Below are 26,717 nucleotides of genomic sequence, written 5' to 3'. Positions count from 1 at the left end.
TGTGTGCAGGAGGGCAGGGACGGTTTGCAGAATTCAAAAAATGTGTTGCAGCATCATTAACATGGATTGGTCTGCACGAAGATCAGCGTTGCAGTTGGATGACAACCAACACTCAGTTATCCGGTCCTTTATTATTGTGAAACAATGTTCCAGCTATCATTAACTGTGGCATTAGTGATGGAGTGCAAGCAGTATCAGAGCTAATAAGCAACAGAAACAATTGTACAAGCACAAACCACACTGGCTCATTGATGAATTGCAGCAGAACTGCCACCTGTGTCTTGTGGCAACACAAGAGAAGTTATATCTCTGTGCATGGCCTGTCTGGGGATAGGTGGAAGGTATCCAAGCTGGTGATGTGAGGTTAACTGTCATCCTCTTGCCCACCATCTACATGTGTCACTTCTCTGCCTTGGGCAAGCAGCAAAGGCTCTTCTACTTTTGATTATTTCATTTGGTTCTGCAAATAGGTGGTCTTCCAGGTTTTGTTGTGAACTTCCGCAAAACTGATCTGCCATAGCTTGGTCATATATTGGTGGTCCTGGCATTCACATGAGTTGCTCACTCATCTTGCCATGACTTCACACAGTTGCTGTTGGTGCTGGCAGACCCTGCCTACCTGCTCTGGGTTTCACCTTACAGCTCAGTTGGTCTCCTCTTGTGTTACACCCCTCATCTAAAAGCCACATTTTACACATTTGTCACTGGTAGGTTTCTTGAGGACGTCTCCACAGCATCTCTATGTATATGTGTATACAGGAGGTGGAGATCCCCAAGTGGCAGCCTGTATCTCTGCTGCACAGGACTGTAGCCCCGTGGCAGGGAAGGAATATGTTCCCCCTATGCAGCTAGCTGCTGGTTTGATTCTAGATGCCTTAAAGATGAATTGTGTGCTATTGAAGCTGTGGCTGAAAAGTATTACATTCACCTTCACTCATCTTATGTGCAAAGAGAGCTTTGCATTTTTTTTCTGCGTCATTTTGTTTTGGTTTTTGTTTTGTTTTTCATTCAGGTCTTAACTGTTCACATTTAGTTACGCTTTTTCATCTCTTGGGCCATTGGCATCTACTGTTTATTTTGCTAATAATGTTTCTGCTATTTGACTTCTCTTTCAACCATAGTCTTGGTAGTTTCCCAGATGACTACATCTTGCATTATTATTGAAGAAATGTGAAAATAAGTTTACAAAACAGGCACACTTCTCTCTGGTGATGAGAGTATGAATAGTGCTTTCGTTACCTGTCAACAACAAGCACCAAAGCCCAAGCACAAAAACAAATGTGCTTCTTCCTGAGAGAATTAGGGATGGTAAGCTGCAAATCCTTTATTTTGTGAGGTTGTTTTTAAGTGGGATTAGGAGCAGATGTTGAGTAGCTTCATAATAATGAACTGTTTAGTGGGGAATATATAAATATTAAATTCTAATATCAAGAGAAATGACAATATTGTTTCTGGAGCTAGTCTCCTGTTCATTTTACAGTAATATTCTCTCTAAGAGGGCTGAGAATAAAATATATTATTATGACCACATTTCTTCATTTTTTCAGTGTGGAAATATGCGGAGCCCTTGGATTGTTCAGAACTTGAGACTTGGCTAATTTGTGTGGGTGTCTTAGTGTGAGCTCAGGCACTCACTTTAAGGGGGTCCTAAAAATTGCATCTTCTAAATTAAATCCCCAAACATTTCTGGAGGGATTAAAAAAAACCCCAACTTTTTCATAGAAAATTCATGTTTAGAAGAGGTTTTCTCAAAATATGTGTCATGTGTCTGCTCTCCTGTGTATCAGAGGATGAATACAGAGATGTGTAACTTCTTCAGTATCACGGTTCAGGCTTTATTTGCAAGAGTGGAACAAAGTGGTGAAACAAGGTAAAAGGAGAGGATACCTTACTGTCTCAATATGTACAATTCTAGATGGATTTTCACTGTTTCCCAGTATGGGCAAACTGGGGAAGAACCTTTTTTGAGGTGTGTTCAATGAAAGTTCATAATTTTTCTGGGTTTGAGTGAAAGATGTTATTCTCTTCACAAAATTAATTTCAATTTCACAAATTCTCTTGGCTTTCTTATCTTCCACCTAATGCAGATTATGAACTTCCTGCTCTGGCCTCTATTCTGCTCCTCTTTTTTGCTAAACCTTGATTTCTTATATGTACCTTGTATCTGTCTGTATCTTATTCTCTTTTCTTACATGATTCAAATATTGTACTTTGTGTGTGTTTCACTTGTGTCTGTAAGTTTTCATTAGTGCCCTAACAGTTAAAAGCCATTAACAAAGGCAGACATTTTAGGCCATGCCATTTTGAAAGTACAATAAACCAAAGGAGTTTTCCACATCAAATTTAGATAAAATTTTAAAACTTCCTTATCTTGCTTTTAATCAACTCTTACTAAATAACTATGATAGGAAAAAATGGCTTTGACGTTTTAACAAGATTGATGGTGGAGGAAGTGCTAAACTTTGAATTTTGGCAGGGAAATTGGCTGCCCTGTGTGCCTGCCTTTCTTCATTATCTAGATGGGAGGAAATGTCTTTTTGATGGGAGTCAAAGCCTAAACCATTCAGAAATCAAAATTTATCACTATCTCAGTTTAAGTATTTCATGTAGTGATGTTTTTTGTCTTGTGTTTTGGGGTCTGAGGTGCATGGGGGTTACCCCTGTGATGTCTCACTCCACTGCACGTGCTCACTGTAGAAGGCTACATGGAAGTAAAAGTAATGCCACCCATACAGCAATGGGTGGTTATAGCTATTCTTTCAGAAAGTATAATTTGAAATTGGACAATAGGAAAAAAAATAGTATGAGACACTTCTTCACACACAATGTGAAAGTTTCTTTTGCAGAAGGAGAGCAGATGCTGACTGTATTTGATGTATAGTGAGCCTGATAAATGGGTCATATATAGTGTATATCTCAAATTATGAACTTTGGAAAACAAGTATTGCCATTACCAGCATTACTATGATCTCTTGTCTAGTAGAAGATTGGTCACAATGGTTCTTTCTTTACTTTAAACTTTGTATTGAAATTCACTGGGTTTTTAAGTTGTGTCTGTGCTGTCTTACAGGCACAGAAATGAGCAATACAGAGGTGAGCCACTTGAATCTTATGATTGAGTTGCAATCAGGATTTCAGAGGCTGTGGATAGGCTAGGATCCTATCTCTTGCTGGAGAATCATGACCTGCCATGGGGATAGTCCACCCCGCAGTGTGGTTTGTGGTGTGTGTTAATGCTGAGATTCCTTTCCACCTATTACCCATGTATCTTCCATGCCTCCTTGTGGGGAAAGAGAGAAGCAGCTGGAGTTGGTGGGAGCTGAGGGAGAAATTTGGTTAATTTCCACCAACTCTTCTCTTTCTTGCTTCAGGATAAGGAGGCCAAGCTCACTCCAGCTCCAGGAAATGGTCAGATTGCCAAATTGGCTATCACTCAGAATTTAAGGCCAGCCACCACCAGCCCTGTGATACTTGAGGAGCAGCTAGAATGCATGGGGGCTTATTTTCTGATTAATCTCCCATCTCTTAATAGGGAGATTTTGCTTTTGCACAATGAAAGGAAACAGGTGAGCAGGACTTGAATGCAGTTGTTGTAAGGGCACTTTGACTTTTTGTATCCTTTAGTAACATTTCTTGTTCCTGTGCTACTACAGTCGTGATGTGCCATTTTTACTGAAGTCAAAGTGGGTTGTTAACATTAAATGCTTTGAAAAGCTTTGGATTTGGAACAGTGAGGTTTTCTGTAACTGTTCTGTGTGTAGTTACAGTGTTTTTCTTATCTTTGTCCTCTTATATAGTGAGTCACACTTTCTGTCTTGATTGAGCTTTCTCTGGCATACATGGATTGCCATCTTGTTGCTTTGTTGGATCTTACTGACTTCAAGGGACCATGTGGATTTTCCCATTGCCATCAATCACATGTTTTAGAAAAGTTTTATTTTGCCAAACAGAACTGCAGGTCAGACCTCATTTGTGCTTTGAAATGTTAGAACAGTGAATGTAGAGATTATAAAATAAATTACTTTTAATTTAAGGGTCTGAACTGTAGCCTCATGTCAGCATTCATCTTCTCACTATTAACAGTCAGACTACTGTAGGCTAAATATCCATTATGGGATATTTCTCAGATTTAGCTGTGTTGTGCACATAAATGAAGGGTAATTTTAGTGGAGAGCCTTTAACAGTGTATATTTGTGGATCAAATTGTTAGCAGAGAAGTAAAATCTCAGTAGTGTTTGCTGCTTGCCTTGGAGAGAAGTCTGGTCTCAGAAAATGTTTTGTTATTGATGGTAATGATTTACTTTGGGTCTTTAGTCAATTAATGTGTATATATATAGTATCTTATACAAGAACATTACTAAACTGAGAATAGCTCTTATTACAAAACCACAATTTGTCTCCTGATTTACTTGAAAAAGACTTATACTTTGAAGCTGAAATATGTTATTAAAGCAAAAGTTGATGAGGAAAAAATAGTCTTTTTTCCCTATTGTTAATTTTCTGCATGAAAGCAAGATGTGAGTGAGTAGGTGTGTAGGAGGCAATTCCTTCAGCAGTCACACATTTGTTCCAAATATATGCTGAAAAATACTGGGCACTCTGGGGTTTAAATAATTTGAGTCATAATTACTTTTGGAGAAGACTTTTTTTTTTAAATCAAAGGAAGTTTTTGTTCAGAAAGTCTTAAATCTCCACCGTGTTGTCTCTAGTGCAGTTCTGGCTGGAAGTTATTTATTGCATCTTTCTTACCAATTCTCAAAATAATCTTGAGTATCCTTTGAATTGAGGCTGAGTCACTGCTGTAATTTAAATGATTATTCAAAATAGTAAGTGCAGAGGAAGTCGTTGGAACGTAGTTGGAGATGTTTTTTGTGCCAGCTAAGTTTTCTGTAGTAACGATTACTCAAAGCTAGGCAGTCATGTCGTGACAGATCTGACTGGGACAGCAGAAGCTGTTGTTGTTATCAATTATCTTCAATTTCTTCTGGCCTTGTGCCCAAAGCTGGAATGTCTGATCTACTTGTAAAGCAGTTGCAGAGGCAAACATCTTCATCTAGTCTGAATTGTTAGCTTGTGGCATCTGCTTCATGAGACGACTAGACATCCTTGCATCATGAGGTATCAGGGTCTGCAAGAGAAGTAGTGTGAATAGCTAAGAACAAAAGTGTGGCTAATTGTCCAGTTCTTTGGGTCTGACTCCTACATTTAATCTCTTCGATTAGCTACTTTAATAAGACAAATGACAGTTTTTGAGTGTGCTGTGATATATTGTAGGAAAAAAAGCTTATTTGAAACACTTGAAAAGTGTTACTGCTAAAACTGGAATGGAAACTTGTTATGGCTTGGCTTCACAGAAGTCAGGGTAATTCAGTCTTGGGGCATGTTGCTTGATATGCCTTTGTTAGAATTAAACTTGTAAATCTCCTTATTCTGAGTCTGATTCTTTTGTATAAATTGCTTATACAGCAGAACTAGTTTGGGGAGTAATTCTTTCAAGGTATTTTTGTTATTTAAGGTATAGAAATCTGTTTTTAGTGGTTTTTGGCTATCTTGGTAAAGGAGCACATTAATTTAAAATTGAATGACTTTTGATTATTTAGTTATGTTGCAGCTGTAACAATTGCTTACATGGGTGGAGAAATATATTTAGCTGTCCTAAATGCAGTATATGTACTAGTTAAAAATTATTGCTTGCCCTTGGGTTATTTTCTCCCTTTTTTTCTCTATCTCCCTCTGTTTTTTGCCTGTACTCCTCAGCTATGTTATCACCATCACATGGTGTTCCCCTGCACATGGTTCTCAAGTTCACTCATGATCTGCCTCCTTTGCATATGCCTCACTATTACTTGGCTTCCCTGCCTGCTGGGACAGGTTGGCAAACCATCTGGGCTTCCTTTATTCCCTGCTTTTCTGAGTGTGTTTTGCCTGATGGTGGCTGTCAGCAAAGTCCAGACCCAGCAGTGCCATTGCCATCTGTGGTGGCTTTTGCTTATCCTTGTATATTGACAGAGATCTGTTTCCTAAGCTCTTCCCCCATGGGTTTCCCAGGCTCTCTACAGCACAGAGTCTAGACACCATTCTGAAGAACAAGAATGTCTTGAACTGGATTTTCATAAGAGTGGCCCAGAGACCAGAGTTTGGGCACAATTTTTATTGTACCTTTTGACTGCAAGAATGGCATAATTCCCCTACATATTTGAGAAGCTCAATTTGGAGAGTTTGTGGTGAATTTTATGAAGTCACACTTCAGTAGAAGTATCAGATTTTTGTTTCTGCTCTTGTCAAGTTTGTAATGTAATTCACTTACAGACATAAACATTGCCTTTGGCAAGAAGGGCTCCTACTTGGCTTTGGTACTAGCAGGTACAAGCAATTTGATTCTTCTTCTTTTTTTTTTTTTTCTTTTTTTTTTTTTTTAACCAAGAAAATTCTTTCAGTAGGCATGTTTGCTTTTCCATAATCCTTCTAGTGTTTAGGCTGTGCTGTTCATAGGGTACCTTTTTGGTAGGTGGGAATACTGTGGGTGTAAGCTTAAAACACTCCAGTGTACTCTCTGTGTTCTCCCAAGCAGCGAAGTCTGGAGGAGTGTGTGACTGTTCTTTGTGACATGCTAATTTGCAGTTTTCCCCCAGTGTAATTGTAGGAAGCTGCTGACTTTGGTTGTATTCAGTGCTGTCTTGACATAGCAAAAGTGAAAAATTAAATTTTGTCTTGGCAAGTTTTTTTTTTTTTTTTTCCTGCAAGGAATGAACACTGCTCACCCCATCCTTAGTTATGTTTATATTTGATTGTGGCCAGGATTTTTCTTAGCAAAATTTTGATGCAGAAGTACCAATGCAAGCTGGTTAACTAATATTTAAATTAAAAATTGCTCTGTTAATGATTTTCATAATAATGTTGTCACTTAAATGGTAGAAGTTGTTACTTTTAAGATACTATCAGTGTCTTAAGTAAGCAACAAGTGAAATATTCTATGGGATCCATATTGATATTAGAAGAAACTACTAAACAATCAACTTCAACAAGATGTTGAAGGTATTGAAGAGGTTGATATTCATAGTGCTGGCTTCAGTTCTTCACCACATGTTGCTCAGAGAAACTGTGGATGCCCCATCCCTGGAAATGTTGAAGGCCAAATTGGATGGGGCTCTTGAATACCCTGGTTGGGTGAAGGTGAAAGTGTCTCTGCCCATGGAGGGGGGTTGGACTAGATGGCCTTTAAAGGTCCCTTCCAACTATTATGTGATTCTGCAAGTCTGTTCTGTGATCTAAAACCACCAAGAAAATAATGTAACTTCTAATACATGATCCAAAAAAGTTGTATTTTGTATATGCCATGAAACTACCTGAACAGAATCACTTGGGAGGGTGGAATTTGATGCATTCATTTTTTTAAAGCAAAAGGTGTTTTCTGATAAAAGGAAGGAGCTAAAAAAGCAGACTTCTAATGTGGATGTGGTGTTACTTCTTCAGCCAGTTAGTGGCAAACACAGGGTGACTGCAGCTTTAGTGTTAATGAATGTCTTGTATTTACAACCTGTTTGCTTCCTTTCTATCTATTTATATCTATTGCCTTAACTTCTTGGCACTTTTAATCCTGGCACGTAAGTCATAATTACACTATATTTTGAAAGGTATGTTACTGAGGTAGGAAATGCTTGTATAAACCAGGTGTTTCTGAATACATGTGTGTAGGTTCAGTTCCTCTGTATACATCTAACTACTCCTATTGAAAATAAAAGAAAATCCCAAAGCCCTTATTCTTCCCACATGTACATCAAGAGATGTTTCCTAGTCATGTGTGTACTTTTGGTTTCCCATCTTCTGCATTTATGTAACTTTCTTAGGAGTTGTCCAGGATTTCAGGTAAGTTTAGCGGTCTTGTAAGTGTTAGTGCTAATCTGCTACAGTGTTTCTAGTCTTGTCTTTTTTCCTGTTTCCCTTTCCTTTGAGTGAATAGCTGCCATTTGAAACAGTAGTCCTGCTGGATCCTATTTGTGGGCACTGCTGCTTCTGGTCCTTTTCTGTATCCATACAGCTTTGGTAGTTGAAAGGTTGTAATTTTATTTATAATGCTGTGTCACATAGGAACTGTCTTCTTATGGGGCAGTAGCTTGTTATGCTAAAATCAGAAAGATGATAATTGTCCAGGAGACGTTTTCATAGGTAACTTGCAGGACGAAAGAGAGAAGAGATGGTTAGAAGTAATGTCAAGCAGTACAGAAAGTGATATAGCTGCAAATGGTTTCGGTATGCCAAAAGAACCTGCTCATTACCTTACTGTGTTTTAATTCCTTGTCAGTTGGGTAGTAGAGAAGAGTTTGAAGGAGACAATTAGAAAGAATGCAGTGAATGGGCGTGTGTGCTCTAGGGGACCTTCCAAACATGGTGAATACTTTGGATATGTTTCTAAGCCTATTGTGCCAAGGAGGTGCTAGGCACCAGGCTACAGGGCTCTTGGGCTCACTGAGCCAGTGTTCTTATAATGTGAAATTTGCACAGAATATGTATATGCTGGCCTTTTCTATAAAGCAAAAACTAGCTGGACTTTACTTTCATTGTACAGATAAATATTGTCTGAATGCAGTGAAGGCAGTAAAGTGTGCTTTAAGCTCCCTCTGGTGGCTTTACAGTACAGTTCAAACCTTAACTGTTGCACTTGTCTGCTCTGGACAGTTTTGAGAGTCGAAGTTTGTAATGTATTGTTAAGTTATTGTAATTTTAAAAATTAATACAGGAATATGATGTGCCATACGCCTTTCCAAGGTGTCAAATGTCTTCTGTAACTGGACTTCAGAGAAGTAGAAGAGCTAAAATAATATAAAGCAAGAGGTCTACTTTCTAGTTATTATAAGCATAAAGGAGGTATTTCCCATAAAACTTCTCTGGTTGTTTTTTTAGTGGTGCCATAGTTTGCAACTGAAAGTGCCCTTAAGTATTACAGAACAGTGAAAATAGATAGGATCTCTGTATGGCAAACTTAAATATAATGTGTTAATGCAAAATTAGTTTGGATCAGGTAGTTCTGATTTAGTCTTCTTGCTCTAAGGACGTGAATATAAATGAACCTGGGCTTGCAAAAGGTTACACTTTGTCACACCCAAAGGATTCTTTCTAACATGGCTATAATTAGTGAGACTTCATGAGACTGCAGAGCTCTGAGCTGCAAGGTCAGTAGTGTTGAAAGGGAAATGTCACTCCACTCCTTTTCTCCATACATTGCACTGGCTCTGGCACTTGTCTTTTTGATGCTTTTTAGACTAACAAATATTCATTCCCCTTTCCCCTGGATTTCCCCTCTATCCTCTTTTTCTTTTGTGGACTAACTGATAGAAAGTATCATATAAAGAGGTAACAAGACCATGCAGGTGGGACCAAGAAAGGAGTTGGAGGACCTTTCCTTTTGGTAGCAGAAAGTTATTAAAATAAGTAACTTGTCTCAAGAAATTTGATTCTTAGTTCTTGTGAAATATCATTGGACAGAGTTGTGTGTTCCTTGAGACTTAAAACTATTCCCAAGCATTGCACAGCAATAGAGGCTGTAGATTAAATGCACCTAAAATGATAACTAGTGCTGGAAGAAAGCAGACTATCACCACCCAATATGTGCCATACTGTGCTGGTTTAGGCTTTTGTGCTGGGTTATGGTGAAGCAGACTGGGGAACTGATCCAGATGAAAAGATATGGGATGATTTTTGGTAATCACTTTCCCAGTCTGGTTCTCTGTGCATTTGTACAAATGCTTGCCCATAAAGTGGAGGGAAAAAGTGGGAACTGCGGGTTTTTTTTTTTCAGTTGGTTTGATTTATTTGCTGCAGCTCTGACTGAAGTGTGTATCAAGCTGTTGCTGTGTAGGTAATTCTTGCATGTTTGATAACTTGCTACAAATGCTTCTGGCATTCTGTACAGCTGGTTCCATTGCAGTGAATGTAGTTAGAGTCCATGCAGAGGAGGATGGTCCTTCACAATGCAGAAAACACAATCAGCTGTTCCCATTAGGAACAGCTCCTGCTGCACGCAGGAGAGTTGAGGTTACATCACGGAAATACCTGTTAAAGATTTCTTGTGGTTTATTTGTTGGAAATATTTCACTTATGTTAAAAGCATTGGTCTTGATGCTTTTCTTCCCAAAGCAGTGGATATAAATCATGACTGAAAGATAGGCAGCACACATGTTCTTCTCAAGCTGCTAGGGATGGGGCTGGAATGGGGAGTTCGAAAGTTCAGCTGAAGTTCAATACCCTACGCTGTCACCTTGATCCTGCTCTGCAGTTTGGATGTGATCTTCCTACATGTGTGCATGTTCCTTTCTCAAAGGTTAGCATCAGTTTTGTGGTATCAATCCCCTGCAAGAGTATCTCATGCCGTGTGCAGTTCAGATAAATCCCAAACAGCAGGAGTCAGAGAATATTAGTGGCAGAAGTGGAGAGCAGTGTGGTGCTGTGAGCTGCTGATACTTTCTGCATGCCTGTTTTTACCTTGTAGGGCAGTGTGGGGTCTTGGGCTTGTGCAGTGAGGCGAGACTGCAGTCCAGGCAGCTCCTCTTTGCTCTGTAGGCACCTCACAGGGGTCTAGGTTATTGCATGGTTTCATTATTTACCTCAAGCTGATTTTCAGGTAGAAACCTCCCTGGAGCTGGCTTTCAACAGGAGAGCAGCAGGTGTTACCTGAGCAGCCAAGCTGCCCAGGATGTAATGGGGTGGGTGTATAAAGGGATGAGTGTAAGCTGAGGAACCACCATAGCCATTCCCAAATAGGCTTACTTGTCTCTTCAATCACATTAGTTCTCAGGATGTCAATTTTAATATTAAACACTAGAGGGTAGTATGTTCCTGGTATATATGTTATTTCAGAACATGTCTGTGGTAATTTTTAAATCCCCTGAATTTATTATACAACTAAATATTTTAAAACTAATGTAGAACTGAAGAAAAAATGTGCTTTGCTTCCAGGACTGTGAGCAGGCTTAGCAGCATTTAGTGATGTGCAGTGGTGTTTTTGGTCTGAGTAGAAAAAGAACTGGTTTGAATTTAGATCTGACTTCTAACTTCAGAAATATTGTTAAGAAATTATACTTAAGTTATTCACTCTCTGCCTGATACCTCGATATTCACACCTATGTGCATGGAATGTAAATGCAGAGTGGTATATAAGAAGAGGTAATGCCTGAGAGCAAGCAGTTCTGCAAAGAGATATGGGGTTTTGGTGTTTAAAAGGCAAACATTTATGTGTTTGACATTCATGACATTGACAGGACATTGGTTTTAGTATATTTTTGATCAGTGCTTGAATAACTTTTTTTTTTTCCAGGCACCACCTTCCATGGTCAACAATGAACAACGCCAACATGCTGAGCACATATTCTTATCATTTAGGAAATCAAAATCACCATTTGCTGTTTGCAAACATATTTTGGGTAAGTTTCAATAAATGAATTTAGGCGTGTACGTTCTTTTATAACTGGAACTGTGCTCTTATTTTGCAGCTGGGACTATGAACATCAGTTTTGATTTTAATGAGGGGAGCTTTTTGATGGAGCATGAAGCCTATTACTGTCCTTTTTTGTTTTGTTTCTGTCAGTTTCAAAGCTGTGAGGTGTAACTTCATGTAGCTAAGTTCCTAAACTGATTTAATAGATTTCCTCTGCAATGTGATTACTGTAATACTGTCTAATCTGTGCAGCTGCCAGTACTGTGGTTGCTTGGCTTTGTGCTTGCTTCCCATTAAATCAGCTAACAATGCAATTTTATGCACTTCTACCAGATTTTGCATTGGTGCTGAAATGAGAGTTTATTTCTAGTTGAACAACTTAGTTGCTGTTGACAGCCCAGCTGGAGGAAAAGAGGAAAAAGCTAGAAAATATCTGTCCACTTGGTAGAAGCAAGACGGTATTGATTTGAAATTTTGTGTGATTATTCCTGTGGAGAAAGGAAAGAGGCAGATACCACCCTTCATCAAAAATTTCTTTGATTTTAATGGAAGTGCTTTAAATGTGGTTGGGTAGCAAGTTATAAAGGATAAATGTTTTTACAGGTGCTATAGAGACTTATTAGAGTTTGGCAGCTAAATCTGGAAATTACAGGGGCAGTAAAGATGTAAGATTGCTGCTCAGCACTGTCGTGTTGGCCAGATGTGAGTGCTGGGGGCAGGTGAGGGGGAATTTCAATGAAAACTGACTCTGTGACCTTACGGGGGGAGTTAGCACAAAAAAAACACATGCCAAAACCACAAAAAGCAACTTTTCTTTTAAAGAGTTTGCCAGAATGAACAGAGAAATACTATAATTATGTTGAAAAATATTCTTTTCATACTTAATTCATTCTCCAGTATTTTTTTAACAGTTATTTATAAATTTACTGGATTAGAGACTTAGAATTCATGAATATTATGATGTATTGCAGACCTACTGCTATGTTACACTGTGATATAGAGACCAGGATGGACTTCCTTTCCTACACCCACTCCACACCAAAATTTATCTCTACAAATGGGTTTCTTCTGGGTTTAGTATATTATAGTAGTATTCCACCTGGTTTGGAAGACTGCAATCACACTTTTTGCTTGATGGGTCAGCAAAATTGATGCTTTTTGTTTTCACATTGATTTTTAGAGAAAATAAGGTGGGCAAAAACAACCTTAAGTAAGTTTGTTTGCAGACCATTTGGATCTAAGGATTCATCATCAATCAGAAATAATGAAATCTCATGAAATCTTAAATATGGTTGGTTGAATGGAATATGATGCTGATTTTAATACTTTTTGGATGTCTAGATATATTACATCCTTAAACTGTTCATATGCTACCACCATTGAAAATCCAGCATGTTTCCACATGGAACAGGTTTTTCGTGGAAATGTAAGCAGTTATGCTGAGACCTGGAACTTAGAGACTTTTTCAAAACTTTGTGCTTCCTCAGTAAGTATCTGTACAGTATGGACAGAAAGAACACATAGTTAAGATTTGGGAGTTGAGGAAGAAGAGGCAGGGATTGTGAAATCAGGAACCAGGAAGGGAAACAAGCTTTTCATGATGAAAGGGATGTGTGCAGGAAGGATGGACTGTAACCAGAAGACCAAGTAAATGGCTTTTAAAAGAAACAGGAAAAAAATGGTCAAGATAGGAGTTGGAATGGAGGTAGAGAGAGATAACAAGGATGATGTCATTTGTAGAAAGAAAAATGTGGGAATGACACAGGGAGAATAATGGAGGTGAGTGTATGGAAAAGGGGAACAGCCACTACTATGTTCTTTAGAAACCTGGGGTTGAAGCCAGGAAGCACAAGGCACTGCATTCTGCTGTAACTTATAGCTGTTCAGTGCACTGGCAAAACTTGTCCTTCCTTTCTTTAGTAAGTTCCATGGAGGATCGTGGTGCTCTGGCTGATTACAGGCTTACACTGGGGGCTGCAGCTCTGCATGTCAGCGATTGCAGTTGTGCGGCTGCCGCACTTGGCGCAAAGGGGAAACTCTGTTCTTTTTTAATTACATTCTCTCTCTTTGTGTGTGTGTGTGAGCTTTGTACAGTTAGAAAAGATGAAGGCCCAAGGTAACAAGTGCCAGAATTAAAATTCCCATGCAGGAATAATTAAATTTGTTTTTATATGTGTTAGACATACACATTAATCTTTTACTTAAGTGGTTACTTAGTTTCCAAATTAAGCTAAGCAGATTTAAATGTGGTTTATTTTTATTTAAGCATGTTTACCTCTGTGGGTTTAGATTTGGAGCCTGATTAAATTACTTTAAAATATTTTAGTGTATTATCTGCTGTCTTTGATATAGAACTTGCATATAAAGGAAATTTATAATATAAACTTGTGTGTATGTAACTGGGGCAAGAAAGTTTGTTTTATAGTAATTTAAAGCCTTTTGTCTCATGATTGAGGTTTTCTCAAACACCATTTTTCTAGTCCTGGCAGGTCAACCACTATAGTTCAAACTCTGCTTCTTGTTTGGGAATTTTATTTCATATTTTATGCTTTTGCCACCCTGTGGCTGCACCCTTTCTGAAAATTCTTTCTGCAGAGCTCAGTTTTGAAACTGGCTTCTGAGATATTACCTGCTATTTCCAAGTTAAAATTTTTAAAAACAAAGGAACAACAACAACAAATGTCTCTATAGCTTTCTAGCATCATAGAAATTATATTCATATTCTGGCATTTCTCTTTAAATTGTATTTTGTAATCATCCAAACTGTTAACCTTTCTCCATAGTATACTTTTATACTTTCCTTAGTGCATCTGTATACATAGTAATCCGATATTTAGATAGTGGCAAATGATTCCCACACTGTGGTCATTTTGTTTAACTCAAAATAAATCTGGAAAATTGAACATGATGGAGAACCCTTTAAAATTGTATAGAATTTTTGCTTGGATAATTAAGCACAAATGTTACTTTTAAGTGTAAGTGGATTTGCTTCTTTTTATTACCCATGTACTTTTATGCACTATTTGTTTCAAAGGCAAACACAGAAATTTTCAGCTTTGATATGCCTGTAAGATTAATCACTTTTATTAGTCTATTGGAACTAAATCAGTTACCTTGCTTATTTTATTCCCCTATTGTTGTTAGCATTCTTGTTCCTGTCCTTTCAACCAGCCTCCTAGCACAGACAACTTTTCTCCTAGGTCATTGACTTGAACAATACTGGACAATTTGATAATTGGGTTATTGATTATTTCTCCCCCTTTTGAGTTGTAAATTCCTTCTCTGTTTTCATAGCAACAATATTCTATTTAATAATAAATGATAGTAAGTTCCATTATTTTTTTTTGTTGGAAACACATTCAAGCTGAAAACATGTCTCCTAATACTCAAGTTACCTTTGTTATTTCCCACAGAAACTAGTAAAGTGGACTACGTCCTTTTTCAAGCTGCTACAGCGATAATGGAAGCAGTTGTAAGAGAATGGATTCTCTTGGAAAAAGCTAGCATTGAGTCACTGAGAACATTCCTTCTAACCTATGTCTTACAAAGGCCTAAGTAAGTACAGAAAACACACTTCTGAACGTCTAGGTTTCTGCATAAAGTCTGGTAGCAGTGCAAGTTCATTTTAAGAATAATTTGTCTTCTAGTCTTAGCAGTTAACTTCTGCCAACTTTCCCTTACGAATTCACACAAGATATTTGAAATGTGTCTAAAATTTTATTGAGCATTGATGTCCAGAATTACCTGCAAATATATTTGTGCAATGTTGTTTACAGCCTTCAAAAGTATGTTCGGGAGCAGATTTTATTAGCGGTAGCGGTGATAGTGAAACGGGGATCATTAGACAAATCAATCGACTGCAAGAGCATTTTTCATGAAGTCAGCCAGCTGATCAGCAGTGGTAACCCCACTGTGGTAAGTACTTACTTTTTTTTCTTTGAAAGTTAAGCAGTCTGCATCAGCAACTTACATTACATACTTAGTGGCTATAAAATATTTTATACTTTGCTTATACAATTAGTCATTAAATTGCTAACTATCCAGTCATTTACCAAATTGGAGATTTTTTTAATGTTTTGGGACTAGGGGTAGTACGTGTATACATACTTTGGTACACAAGGAGACCATATTTTTAGGGAATGTTTTTCTGAATAGCTGCTTTAAATGCTACGGCATTTGGGGGTTGTGGGTTGGTGGTTTGTCTTGTGGGGGTTTTTTGTGGTTTTTTTTAATATTATTTGTTTGTTGTCCTTTTTCCTCTGGTTTTCTTTAATCTAATAGCAAGATCTAAAACAGATCTTCTGTTAGCTGGGAGGTTCTTTGCACACTCTGTTCCCCTTCCATCTGTGCAGTGCTGCACTCTGCTGTGGCTCAGCTGTCGAAATGGACTGTGAGCAGAAGGCATAGGCCTCTGCTGTTCTTTGGGAGACAGTAGGTGGAGAGAAAGGGGTGTGAGGAAGTAAAACATGGAATGGAAATACAAAACTTACTCTTGATTTAATGTCATACTACTAGGGGTAAGTGTTACCTTCGATACTGAGCTCAAAGTGGAAACAAGGTGTCCAATATCTATCTATGCATTTAGTGAAATTCCGTTTGCTATGCCAGGGGATAAGTTTAGAATAGGTCATAATAGAGGCATGTAACTAGAGCTTGAAGAGAGGTGATTTTTTCTCCTACCAGATGAAAATCAAAGAGTATATAGATTCCATGATGAAACTTTAACTGAAGCTTTTCTCAAAAAAAACAAAACAAAAAAAAAAAAAAAAACAAAACAAAAAAAAAAAAAAAAAAAAAAAAAAAACAAAAAAAAACCAAAACCAAAAAAAACAACCTTGAGAGAACTGGCTCATTACACTGCTGAGCATTTAGAGCAGCAGTTGTACTAGATAGATAGGAGTGGCAAATATTTAACTCTGAAAATTCAATCAAAGTGTACTAGAGTAATCCAGCTCATGTCATGGTCCTAAAAATAGTGTGTCACCTCTGAGCAACAAATAATATCGCTTCAGGGTATGGAAATTTCATTTAGTCTTGTAAAACTTAATTTCACAGTAATTTACCTTAAGGAAACTGTTTTAGCCTTTTGATTCTGCATAATTTGGCTAGAAATGGGTATTTGTTAAGAAGAACTGAGTCAATGCTTTTTTCCAGGAAACATAGCCTGGTTATTACAACGGAGTTACAGCTGAGGTTTTCAAGTTTTATGCATGACTCTGTAAATACTCATGTAGTTTGTAGGATATTTGCGTAAAGCTACAAAAGTGGCCTAAATAGAAATGTGGACTTTGAACTAAGGAATGCACAGTCCAACTTGTGCAGTTGTATTCTATGCATGCACTGTCCACAGACACACTGCACTGACCACAGCATACAGCAAGCTAAGACTGCCTGCTCCAAGCATATCGTCCTGGGCATGCTGCAGAGCAGAGCACATTGCAGAGGAGCTCTGGCTGGGGGAAAAGGTACTCTTCTCCAAGCTCAGCTCACTGCCAAATTGAGCTCAGTTTTTCATTTTCCTTTAATTCCCCCTCTTCACAAGTATGAATTTCTCCATAGTTTTTCCAAAATATTTGTGCTCAAGTTTTAAGAATGGTATTGAAAATATCTAGGATATATAATGTTTTCTATTGTGGTGTGCTAATAAGATTTACTAGCAAAAAAAAAAAAAAAAAGACATGATGCTGCTGAAACATCTTTTCTGTATGGCATGGTGTATGGTTTGTAGTCTTTGGCAAACTGGTTATAAACACGTGCTTCCATGTATATGTGGTGGTTTATATTATAAACCAGTTCTCATTCATGAAAATGTTCTTGTAATCTTCTGAGACTTAGCTGCAAGAGAGACTCTGGTACTAGCACCCAGGACTGGCATGTGCAATAATAACCAGTAATAAAATGGTATTTCAGCATGTTACCTGCCAAAACTGCTTTCTGAAGGGCATCAGGGCATGCCTCTTGCATAAATATGAAACAACTTTGAAAGGTTGTATGAAATAACTCATACAATAATTTTTTTATTATTTTAGTTATCTTTTCAAATATGGCTGGGTGGTTTTGTTTCTTTACTAGTGTCCCTGTAACATTCAGCCATGCTTGTGGGGCCTTGTGGGACCCCAGTGGTACAGTTGCCTTTCTGCTGTGGGGAGTCTCAGCTAAGGGTGCTTCAGGGTATGGTGTGAAGCCTACATCCTGAAGGGAGTGGTGCTTTCAAGATCTGAGATGTGCAGTCAGGACAGTGCCGTGCAGTGTCACAGGTGTTTCTGGAGATTAATTTATGTTACTTGTAAATACAGGCCTCCATTCAAATCACAGAAGAGACGAGGATATAGGTATTGAAAGAGATCAGTAGATGTTTTCCAGTCTTGTGTGCTTCTCTGTGGAAGGATTCATTCAATTTTTTTGACATCTTTCCCATGGTGTGATATGCACTCTTGCCTCCTTGTACACTCTAGTTCCAGGAGTTTATCATACCTTTGTGACTCCTAATTCTTTTTCCAGTCTCTTTGTCCTTTCTGTATCCTTCTCAGCCTTCTGTTCTGACCTTCTGCTCACCCGTTTGTGTTGTCCTGCCTGAGGTTCACTGCACATGAAGTCAGCAGCAGGTTACTTCGTATTTAAAAATGTTTAAAGCTCTCAAACAAGAGCTATTAGCAGCTCTTAGCTGCTGATAATTGGTTAGAACGTGGTACTAATTACACCAAGGTTGTGGGTTGGATCCCCATATGGGCCATTCACTTAAGAGTTGGACTTGATCCTTGTGGGTCTCTTCCAACTCAGAGTATTCTGAGGTAATGGCTTTCTACAGCAGTTTGTAATTGAGAGAATGTCCATTTTAAAAAAGCAAAGTGTTCTCTTGTCTGCTTCTTGCTTATCTTTTCCTCCCTGTTGGCTGTGAAACTTCTTGATCCATCTTTACCTTACAAGAATAATGTAGGTACTTAATCTTTTCCATTCCCTGCAGCCCTCCCCCTAGTTTCTGTCAGACATCTGTACTAATTTTATGATCATCAGCCCATCCTGCTCCATGAACTCTTTGGGACTTTTGAGTAATATCTTGTCAGGATCAAGTCTTGATAGTTGGGGTAATAAGGAGGGCAGTGAAAGTAGATGGTAGTGTCTGTTGTTTGTGTCCTTTTGCAGGATTTGATGTGCTTAGTACCTCAACTTCTCGAGTACTAGTTAAAAAGAGATGGATGTATTTTGAGGCTAGGGCTTGAAGGTATGTAGTGGCAAACTGACATATGAGCAAGACTGATGGATGAACTGTTGAAAATGAAAAAAATATGAAGGAGGTTGGAAGGAAGATAAGGAGAGGAATTGTGATTAGTGTAATAAAATTGCTTTAGTATTGGGTAATCTTTTAATAGTGGAACACAATGTACGTGTCAAGGAAATAACAGGACACTAAGGAGAGTTAATACTTCAGGGACGGGAAGGATGCATGGTTTAGAGCCAGGGTTAGAACTGGAGTGTTGGCTTCTGCTGCTGCATCTCTGCCATTTGGTGCTTTATGAATCTCACAGAAGAAACCTTTGTCTGAGAAGGGAAAGCAAACTTTTAGTCTGGCTGCCTATTTATTTGTAACTGAGTTTAGGTAATTCTAGGAGGACAAAGATTAGCTTTGGAGTTCTTGGTTTTGTTTTTTCTGGCTCCTCTTTTATTATCAATACAAGCCCTCTGCTCATGAAGGAGAATCTGTAATCTCCCTGCGACAGGAATTTTAGGATCTCTTTTCAAAATCTTCATTTTTCCGGGGGACAGAGTTTCTGGCAACAGACACAGTATCATGAGCCAATCTTACAATTTTATATACATGTTTTCTATCACTGATTTCAAGATTTTGGAGAATTGAGTGGGCCAAGTTCTTCTCAACTATAAATGCCTTCAATTTCTTGGCCTTTTCTTCTTGTGTTAAAATATTCTGCCTTTGCATAGCTGAAAGATTTAATTTGTCCTTCATCCCTGCCAGAAGGACAGGAATCCTGGCAGCTAAGTGACTGACTCCCAGGAGGAGGATCTCGTCTGCATGTGAACACAATCAGATTTTGTTTAAAACCAGACCAAGATATGGATTATACCTTGATTTCTCCTGGTGTATGGAGATGCAAAGGGATCCAGCTGCTATAGACTTGACATGGAACTGGGAAGCAACAGAAGCTGTGTTTTTTGAATGTATTTTAATATAAAGCTCCATATCTGAAGCCTACATAGTTTTTTTTGTACGTGGAAGAACACTTGTCAAGACTCACTGGAAAAGCTCTGGAATCCTAACAATTCCTTCTCTTGCAACATTTGTAAATCTGTTGTTCTGTTTCTCAATGTTCCTAGTTGGTCTAGAGAGAAGATCCAGCTGCTTCAGATTACCTAAAGCTTCTCTGAGGGATGTTCTGTGAATGGATTTCATGTGAGTGGTGGGAAATATTAATAAGCAAAACTCTAGGCATTCTTCTTCATTGAGGTTAATCTATCCATTATAATGGCTGCCTGGATAGTTTTATTTATTTAACATTTACAGTTTTTGTTTCTGTTCTTTAAAAGGAATTTTACTTCTGGAAACCTATCTAGCTGTTACTGTGTCATGTGGTAGGGTAGGAGTTGGAGAGACTCTCCTGACTTTCACATTTTGATAAAAATATGTGTATTATCCACCCCAAGTTGTGTCTTCTGGTCTAATAAAATTGTTGCCTCGTTCTATGTATCTCATTGCCCTTGAGACATATTGAGTCTAAAAAGCAAAGGGTGAACCAGGATATTTAAGTTGATAAGTTTTCTATAAAGGCCTAAGTTAGTGTGTTAAAGATTGGTTTGGGAATTTTAGGAATCCAGAAACTACTGCACATGTGAGATTAAAACTCAGTGATAGAAATGCAAGAAAACTTGGTTTTTTAGTAGTTGAATTAATCAGGGTGCTTTTGCAGTTTTCAGATTTTTCTGTTGAAAGGGAACTGGCTTTACCAGAGATGCAAGTCCCCAGCTTAATAACTACTAGAAATTGATAACTCCCCAGTTACATTCATACTAGAGCCACAGTTTCAATGACAGGACTGGGAAGTGAGGAGATACGGGCCTAGTGGTGAGATGTGCATCCCCTGTTCTTTGTATGGCATCCCAAACCCTTTCTTTCCTCAATTTTGCCATCTCATGAGATTTGCACCTCTGGAGTCCCTCATCTGTGACCTCACAGACTCACTGGGAAAGAAGAAATTAAGCCTTTCCATGTGTTACACCATGTATTTTTTTTATTACATAAAAATTTGTGTCACACAAATTAACAGGCTTGAGGGGAAAAGCCTCTTTAAGACATTTGTTGACTGTAGCTGCTTGGTGTTTAGTCATTCTTCCTCTCAAAGGTACTACCCTTCAGAAAAAATGTGCAACATGCTGGATCTTTCTGTTAGTCTGCTTAGAAACTGCCCCTTGTCCCTCACAGCCTCTCATTTTTTACTTTGGGCAGATCTGCTGTGGAACACAGCTGTGTAATGCAGCTCATTTGACATAGCTGGCAGTAAGGCAGGCAGAGACAGGCAAGAAAGACCAGGAATGAGTACTTGGAAAAGTAGGGGGAGGGAGAACACCAAAGAGCACTTGTTGGGATGCTGTATATTTAAGGCTGGGTGCTGCTGATGGTGAGCTGCATGGCTAGTCTAACTATTTGTTATTTTGAGTTTAATTGAAAGTCCTGTATTTGTTCATGCAGCTGTGGTAGGAGTGAAGATCCAACTGGTGGCATTCAGACAAGAACCTGGAGAAGGATATGTTACCTTTATAAATGGTTTTCAGGCCTTCAACTTCTTTTATGAGATTACTTTTTTTTTCTGCTCCACAACTTTGCCTGTCTCCAGAGAAACAAAGAAAAGCATGTTTTGCACCCTGTGCTCCAGCAAACTCTGCCTGGACCTCTTCCATTATTAGTAGAGACTGCTACTTCCCTTCTCTCTTTGTCCAAAGCCTGCATGCTTCACATGCCACAAGATCATCTTCCTCTGGCCCATGGTGATTCATAGGGGAATTGACGACTTCTTTCTCAGCTCACCCCTGGGGGGTTTCCCTTGGTTTGGCTGGTTCCTCCCAGGAAGGGAAGCAAGGTCTTGCCGATTGTTCCGCTGTAGCTCTGATGTGTTAACCTGGTGCTGCTCATCTGTCTTTGCACAATGGCAGAAAGGGAATGAGAGGAAAGGAGTGCACTGCTTAGCTAGTCCCTTACAGCTGACAGCACAGAACTGCAGCTGTGGGTCCTATTCCTATCATCATATCCCTGCTCTATAGCTTTTTTCCACCAGTTGGCTCATTTGGGAAGGAAGAGATGAAAATCAGTGGGTTCTTACTGGTGCTTGCTTACATTTCTTAAAAATATGTTCTGGTTTTCTTTGGTTGGGAACCACTACTTCAGCTCCTGGCTCCCCCACCCATCTTGCAATACTCCCAAGTTGAAAAGTTGGAGTGATCCCAGTTATTCTGTGTACATAAATATATTTCTTTTGGCCCTCTGGCCATCCTTTTAACCTTCCAATTTGGAGTTGCAGCTTATGTTCTGGAGATTTAAATACTCTGAAAATGTTAGCAAAAACAGCTGTGCTTATTCAAGGAAACTAGAGAAGAAGACTATTATTGCTTTTATAAAGAAAGCCTTGCTTTAAACAACTTAGTAAAATTGCTTTTGATACATTCTCATTACGAAATTCTATCACCTAGGAGCAACACAGCAAATTCTGCTTCCAATACATTTATTCTTTAATTCTTCCTGCTCTTGTGCAGGTTAAATTTAGATAGTTTAGGAATACTATTAAGTCTTCACATGGCTTCCCTTTGGTTTCAGTAACAGAGTTTACATTATACATGTGGAGAGAAAAAGTCCTCTAAATGCATATTCAGGCTGGCAGTGATCTAATGTAAGAGAGTAGATGTTATGATTTGCTCTATTCAGGCACAATCTTTCTTCTTTTAAATATGCTTACTGCTTTTTCTGTAGGTATAAATGATACTAGCAGAAGGCACTGCATGATAGTTTAGGTTTTGTAGTAAAATTAATTCTTTAATCAAATCTCTGGCAACCTAACTGTATCTCTGCTCTGAATTCAAAACAAGGAAACAATTTTGGTATTGGAGTTCATTCTGCTTTGTCTGTTGACTTTATTGCTGCAGAGCTGGTGTACCACATGTCCATTTTTTCCTAGGCTGTATTTGAACTCTTCTTCCTTTCAGATACTTGGTAACCTAACTACCCTCAAATTAAGCACTTCATTTATTCCATGGGCAGCCCAGACACAAGTGTGAAATCCCTTCAAACATTATGGCTTTAGCTTCTTTTATAGGGGACATTCCGTTTGAAGGAATAAGTTGTATTTACTTTTTGCAGCTGAGTTTTATGAATGATATATAAATGTTGTTTGCAGTTAAAATGACACACGGTCTTTCTGTAGTGTCTGTGTTTTATTAAAGTCATTTAAAAAGAAAACCACTAAAACGATGTTACTACTGGGTATCTGATTGCCAAGTTAATCTCTTATCACAAGTCCCATTGATCTTCTGTTTGAGCAGCTGAGAGTCTATTTTATGTATAGCAATCTTTCATAAAGTTTATTCCTGGTAATAAAGCTAACTGGGGTGAGTGCCAAGCTATTCTCAGAGGCAGTGCTCTCTCTCAACAAGAGAAGGATTTTATTTTGTTAGATGGGCTTATTGTTTGGGTATGTAGTTGTGGCAGAACTAGTGAAATTGCTAGGGAGTGAGTCAAACTAGGTTCAGAGGTGTACTCTTACTGGTATGAAGTTAATGGCATTGCTGCACAATAGACATTCAGATCTGGCTTTTAATATGATGCCCAGCGTCACGTGCATTTTCTACTTATTACAGTGTGGTATTACTAACTTGTATTGTTAATCTCTTCTGTGGTGTGGCAAAAACCTTAGGAAAAACCTTTAAAAAAGACCCAAAAAATCCCCACCAGAACACAAACAAACAAATCAACCAAAACCACACTAAAACCAACAATAACAACAAAAACCAACCAACCAAAAAAAACCACCCAAAAACGAAACACAAAACCCCCCAGAACCCTCCACCCTAGAATTTTATGTGTTAGGTGCATTCAATTTTCTTACATGTAAGAGGAAGAAATTTTAGTTCACATAGCACACCAGTATTGGTTTCTCTGAAATTGTTGGTTTTCAGATTCTTGAAATCTTTCTTGTGATAATATTTATGTTGAGGTACTTAGTGTCTTCACACCAAACATATCTGTATATTTAAAAAAATGTAATTCAAAATATTAGTAGTTAACCTTCAGTAAAATTACTTTATGAAAATCAAATTTTACTTTTAGTAGAATTCACTTGAGCTTTATTCCAGTGTTTCTGAAATATTATTGTGTATTCAGGGAAGTTTAATACATGGTAGGGCAAATATTCTTTTAAGTTAATAATTTGTTAATACTCATGAAAATAGCCATCTTACTGCTATGGACAATAGTCTGTATAAATTCCTATAGCCTTTTGGCAGTTTTGGGAAGCAGTGGTGGTTTTGCAAATATCTGTGCAAATACTTGACATTGCAAGGACAGGTTACGGTCTTGATCTGTTCCTCTGCTCTTGTCTGAAAGCTGAACTCATGGGGGCTGGCACCTGCCTTCTAGGAAACCAGTCTCAAGCCATCTCACCTCAGCCTGTTGTTGCAGTAAATTTGAAATTACTGCCCAATATCTTCTCTTCGGTCTTCTCCTGCCCTGGTGCCCTGGGTATACAGGAGTGCTTACAATTCCTTACGGATACAAGGGGTAAGCACAGGTGCAGATGGCAACTGCATACGGATGTGCAAATATTGCACGAGGCCTTTGGGATGGTGAGGGAATGGGGCAGGATTTGCACCCCAGATATTGAAATACCAAGTTAAGGAAGTTGATGGGATGCTGGGAATTCAATAGGAGGGAGGGGAGAGCGGGGGGTGCACTGTGCCCTGATATTTGCTGTGAGCTAGCCTGCTGGATGGAATAAGGTGTGTAAATCTAGTAACATAATTTTTCTCCTGTCATGCTCAAATCAGGTACTGATGTCCCAGAACTAGCTGAACTGGCTCTCATTGAAGTCAGGGAGATAGGTCACTGCTCAAGCTGCTTTGCAGATTCAGTCAACCTACCTGTACCCATTGCTCTTTACACTTTCAAAGAGATGTCTTTACCATCAGTCATAAAATTTAACCTTCCTTTTAAATTTTTCCTTGAAATCAGGAGAAAAGCGCACACAGAAAAAAAAAATCTGTAACACACTTTTACCATGTAGTAACACATAACTCTGCAAAGAGAAAGGATAAATTATTATATACATATAAACACACTGGAGAAAAAGGAAGGCGCTATTTCAGCTAATATGAAGTATTTGTAATCACAATGGGAACTAACTTCTTTTCCTATTGTTCCTGCCCGTTTGAACTTGGTTGATTTTCCAGTAATTGGCAACCATCTGCAAAAGATGGGTAGTCTGCGTCATTGCCCTGCTTGTCCTGTGGTGATCTGGATGGTGGCTTGGTGTCAAGATCTTAGCATGCTAAAGCAGAAGCAGTTTAGTTTTTGCCTAGTTGTTGTATTATTGGAGCCACTGATACCACTTGGTAATCAGGATATGTTGCTGAGCATCAAAGTCTACAAATTTGTAATTGCAGCTAGTGATGTTCTTGCGTAGTGGCTGCTTTGAGCTGAAAAATGTGAGTCAGTAATTTAAGCATCAAATAAAAATTTGTATTTTAAACTATTTAGAGAGTCATGTGAAAAAACTGCATTATTTCTTTAAAAATACGCATTCTGATCTGAAGCATTGTTCTGAAGTCAGACTTGAGGGGTTTTTCTTAGTGTTTTTTTTTTTTTTTAAACCAGGTTAATTCTTTTCATATGGAACTTTTAATGTTGGATTTAATACTCCATACTAGTCTATACTGTTTTGGGTTTTTTAATATTAGATCAAATCTATATTTTCTCTAACAAGAAAAAAAATATTTATTGTGTGAATACCTTGCACAGAAATTTGAAATTTGTGAAATGTTTGAGCTAATTCGAAATACTTCTATTATATAAGTGACAAAGTTGCACTTTCACTGGAGTAGTTTAAATTGTGGTGTTGGTTTTCACTGGCTAAATGCTTTTTTAGTCATATGTGTTGTTTGATAGAGCTGACTGTAAATGAGAAATAGTCCACTTGAAATAAATAATTTCTTAAAAATGCAAAAGCTTTTACTTAGCAAGTGATCAGCAATATGCTGATCTGCTGTGCTTATGCAGCTTTATTGCATAGTGAAAGAGAAAACCTGTGTTTTATCACAAAGCCACTATATTTGATCTGTCTGGAACTTATTTAGCGAGTAAGAATGTTAATTTAGTGTTTACTGACTAAGATAACTAGTTGTCTGGGGGGGTCAAGGTACTGACTTCAGAGGCATTTCTGAACAAAGATGTTGCAGTTGGTGGGTGGATGGCACTGGTCTCAGCTGTTGTATGAGCTTGCATAAATAGTATCATCTCCACTTTAATCTTTCGGGTGTTCAGAGGTAGTGTGCATATTTCTGTTTAACCCCTGGACACTTGCTGGCATGCATGACCCTTTAACAATTCCTATCCCTCCGTCCATCCCTGGCACCTTGGCTCCAAACAGTCTGGGAGGATAGCCAGTAATTTTGGAACTTTTTGTAAAGAACATCTCTTTAACAAAAAGTCTTTTCATTTCAGCAGTATGCACTTTCTATTGTGCTTGTTAGAGTAGCATACGGCACAAGTCTGAAGTACTACTTGCATCTCCAGTGTGCAGTACTTGCTCCCCTTTGTGTGCAAGGATCAGTTAAAAGATATTAAAACTGGTGATGATGGTTTCTGAACTTTGGCATTAGGAAAAAAAAAAGCCTTTTTTATATATTTCAGAAAACAGCAGCAAAGGCTGGAGCCATGTGTTTCATACAGAAAGTTGGTTTTTTAGTAGAGTTTTAGATAAGCATTTCATTTACCTTATCTTAAATTTTGAGAACAAAAATGATACTTAAAACCTTTAGTCTTCTTGAATCTGTCTCTCTAAATGCCTTTTTCTAATCAATTTTTATATCACTTCGGAGACATAATTTTAATAGAGTAGTTTTAAGGGTTATTTCTGAGGCTTGTCAGTGTGGTGCTTTGGAGGGAGGTATCTAAGACCGTTCAAGTATTGGAGCTTTCTGTGAATTCCTCTCCTATTTTTTTTATGGGGAGAGAGGGAGAAGATGTAGTAGACAGTGTTATTGCAGGTGTTGTTTTTACAAACTTGTATCATTT

At 38.2% G+C, this 26,717-nt stretch overlaps 1 protein-coding gene across 2 annotated transcripts in view; it reads left to right on the top strand.

The window, feature by feature from the left end:
* The window catches only part of XPO4 (exportin 4), a 73,504-nt gene that overhangs the window by 9,474 nt on the left and 37,313 nt on the right, over positions 1–26,717 (top strand). For both annotated transcript variants that reach the window (XM_053936388.1, XM_053936389.1), the window contains exons 2-4: positions 11,312–11,417; positions 14,845–14,986; positions 15,208–15,346. In XM_053936388.1, the coding sequence (XP_053792363.1) occupies positions 11,312–11,417; positions 14,845–14,986; positions 15,208–15,346 (387 nt within the window). The remainder of the gene's footprint in view (positions 1–11,311; positions 11,418–14,844; positions 14,987–15,207; positions 15,347–26,717) is intronic.

This window comes from Vidua chalybeata, chromosome 2 (genome assembly GCF_026979565.1).
Source record: "Vidua chalybeata isolate OUT-0048 chromosome 2, bVidCha1 merged haplotype, whole genome shotgun sequence".
In the NCBI taxonomy this organism is placed as follows: Eukaryota; Metazoa; Chordata; class Aves; order Passeriformes; family Viduidae; genus Vidua; species Vidua chalybeata.
Note: the sequence above shows the minus strand (reverse complement) of the source record. Positions and strands in the feature narration are given on the sequence as shown.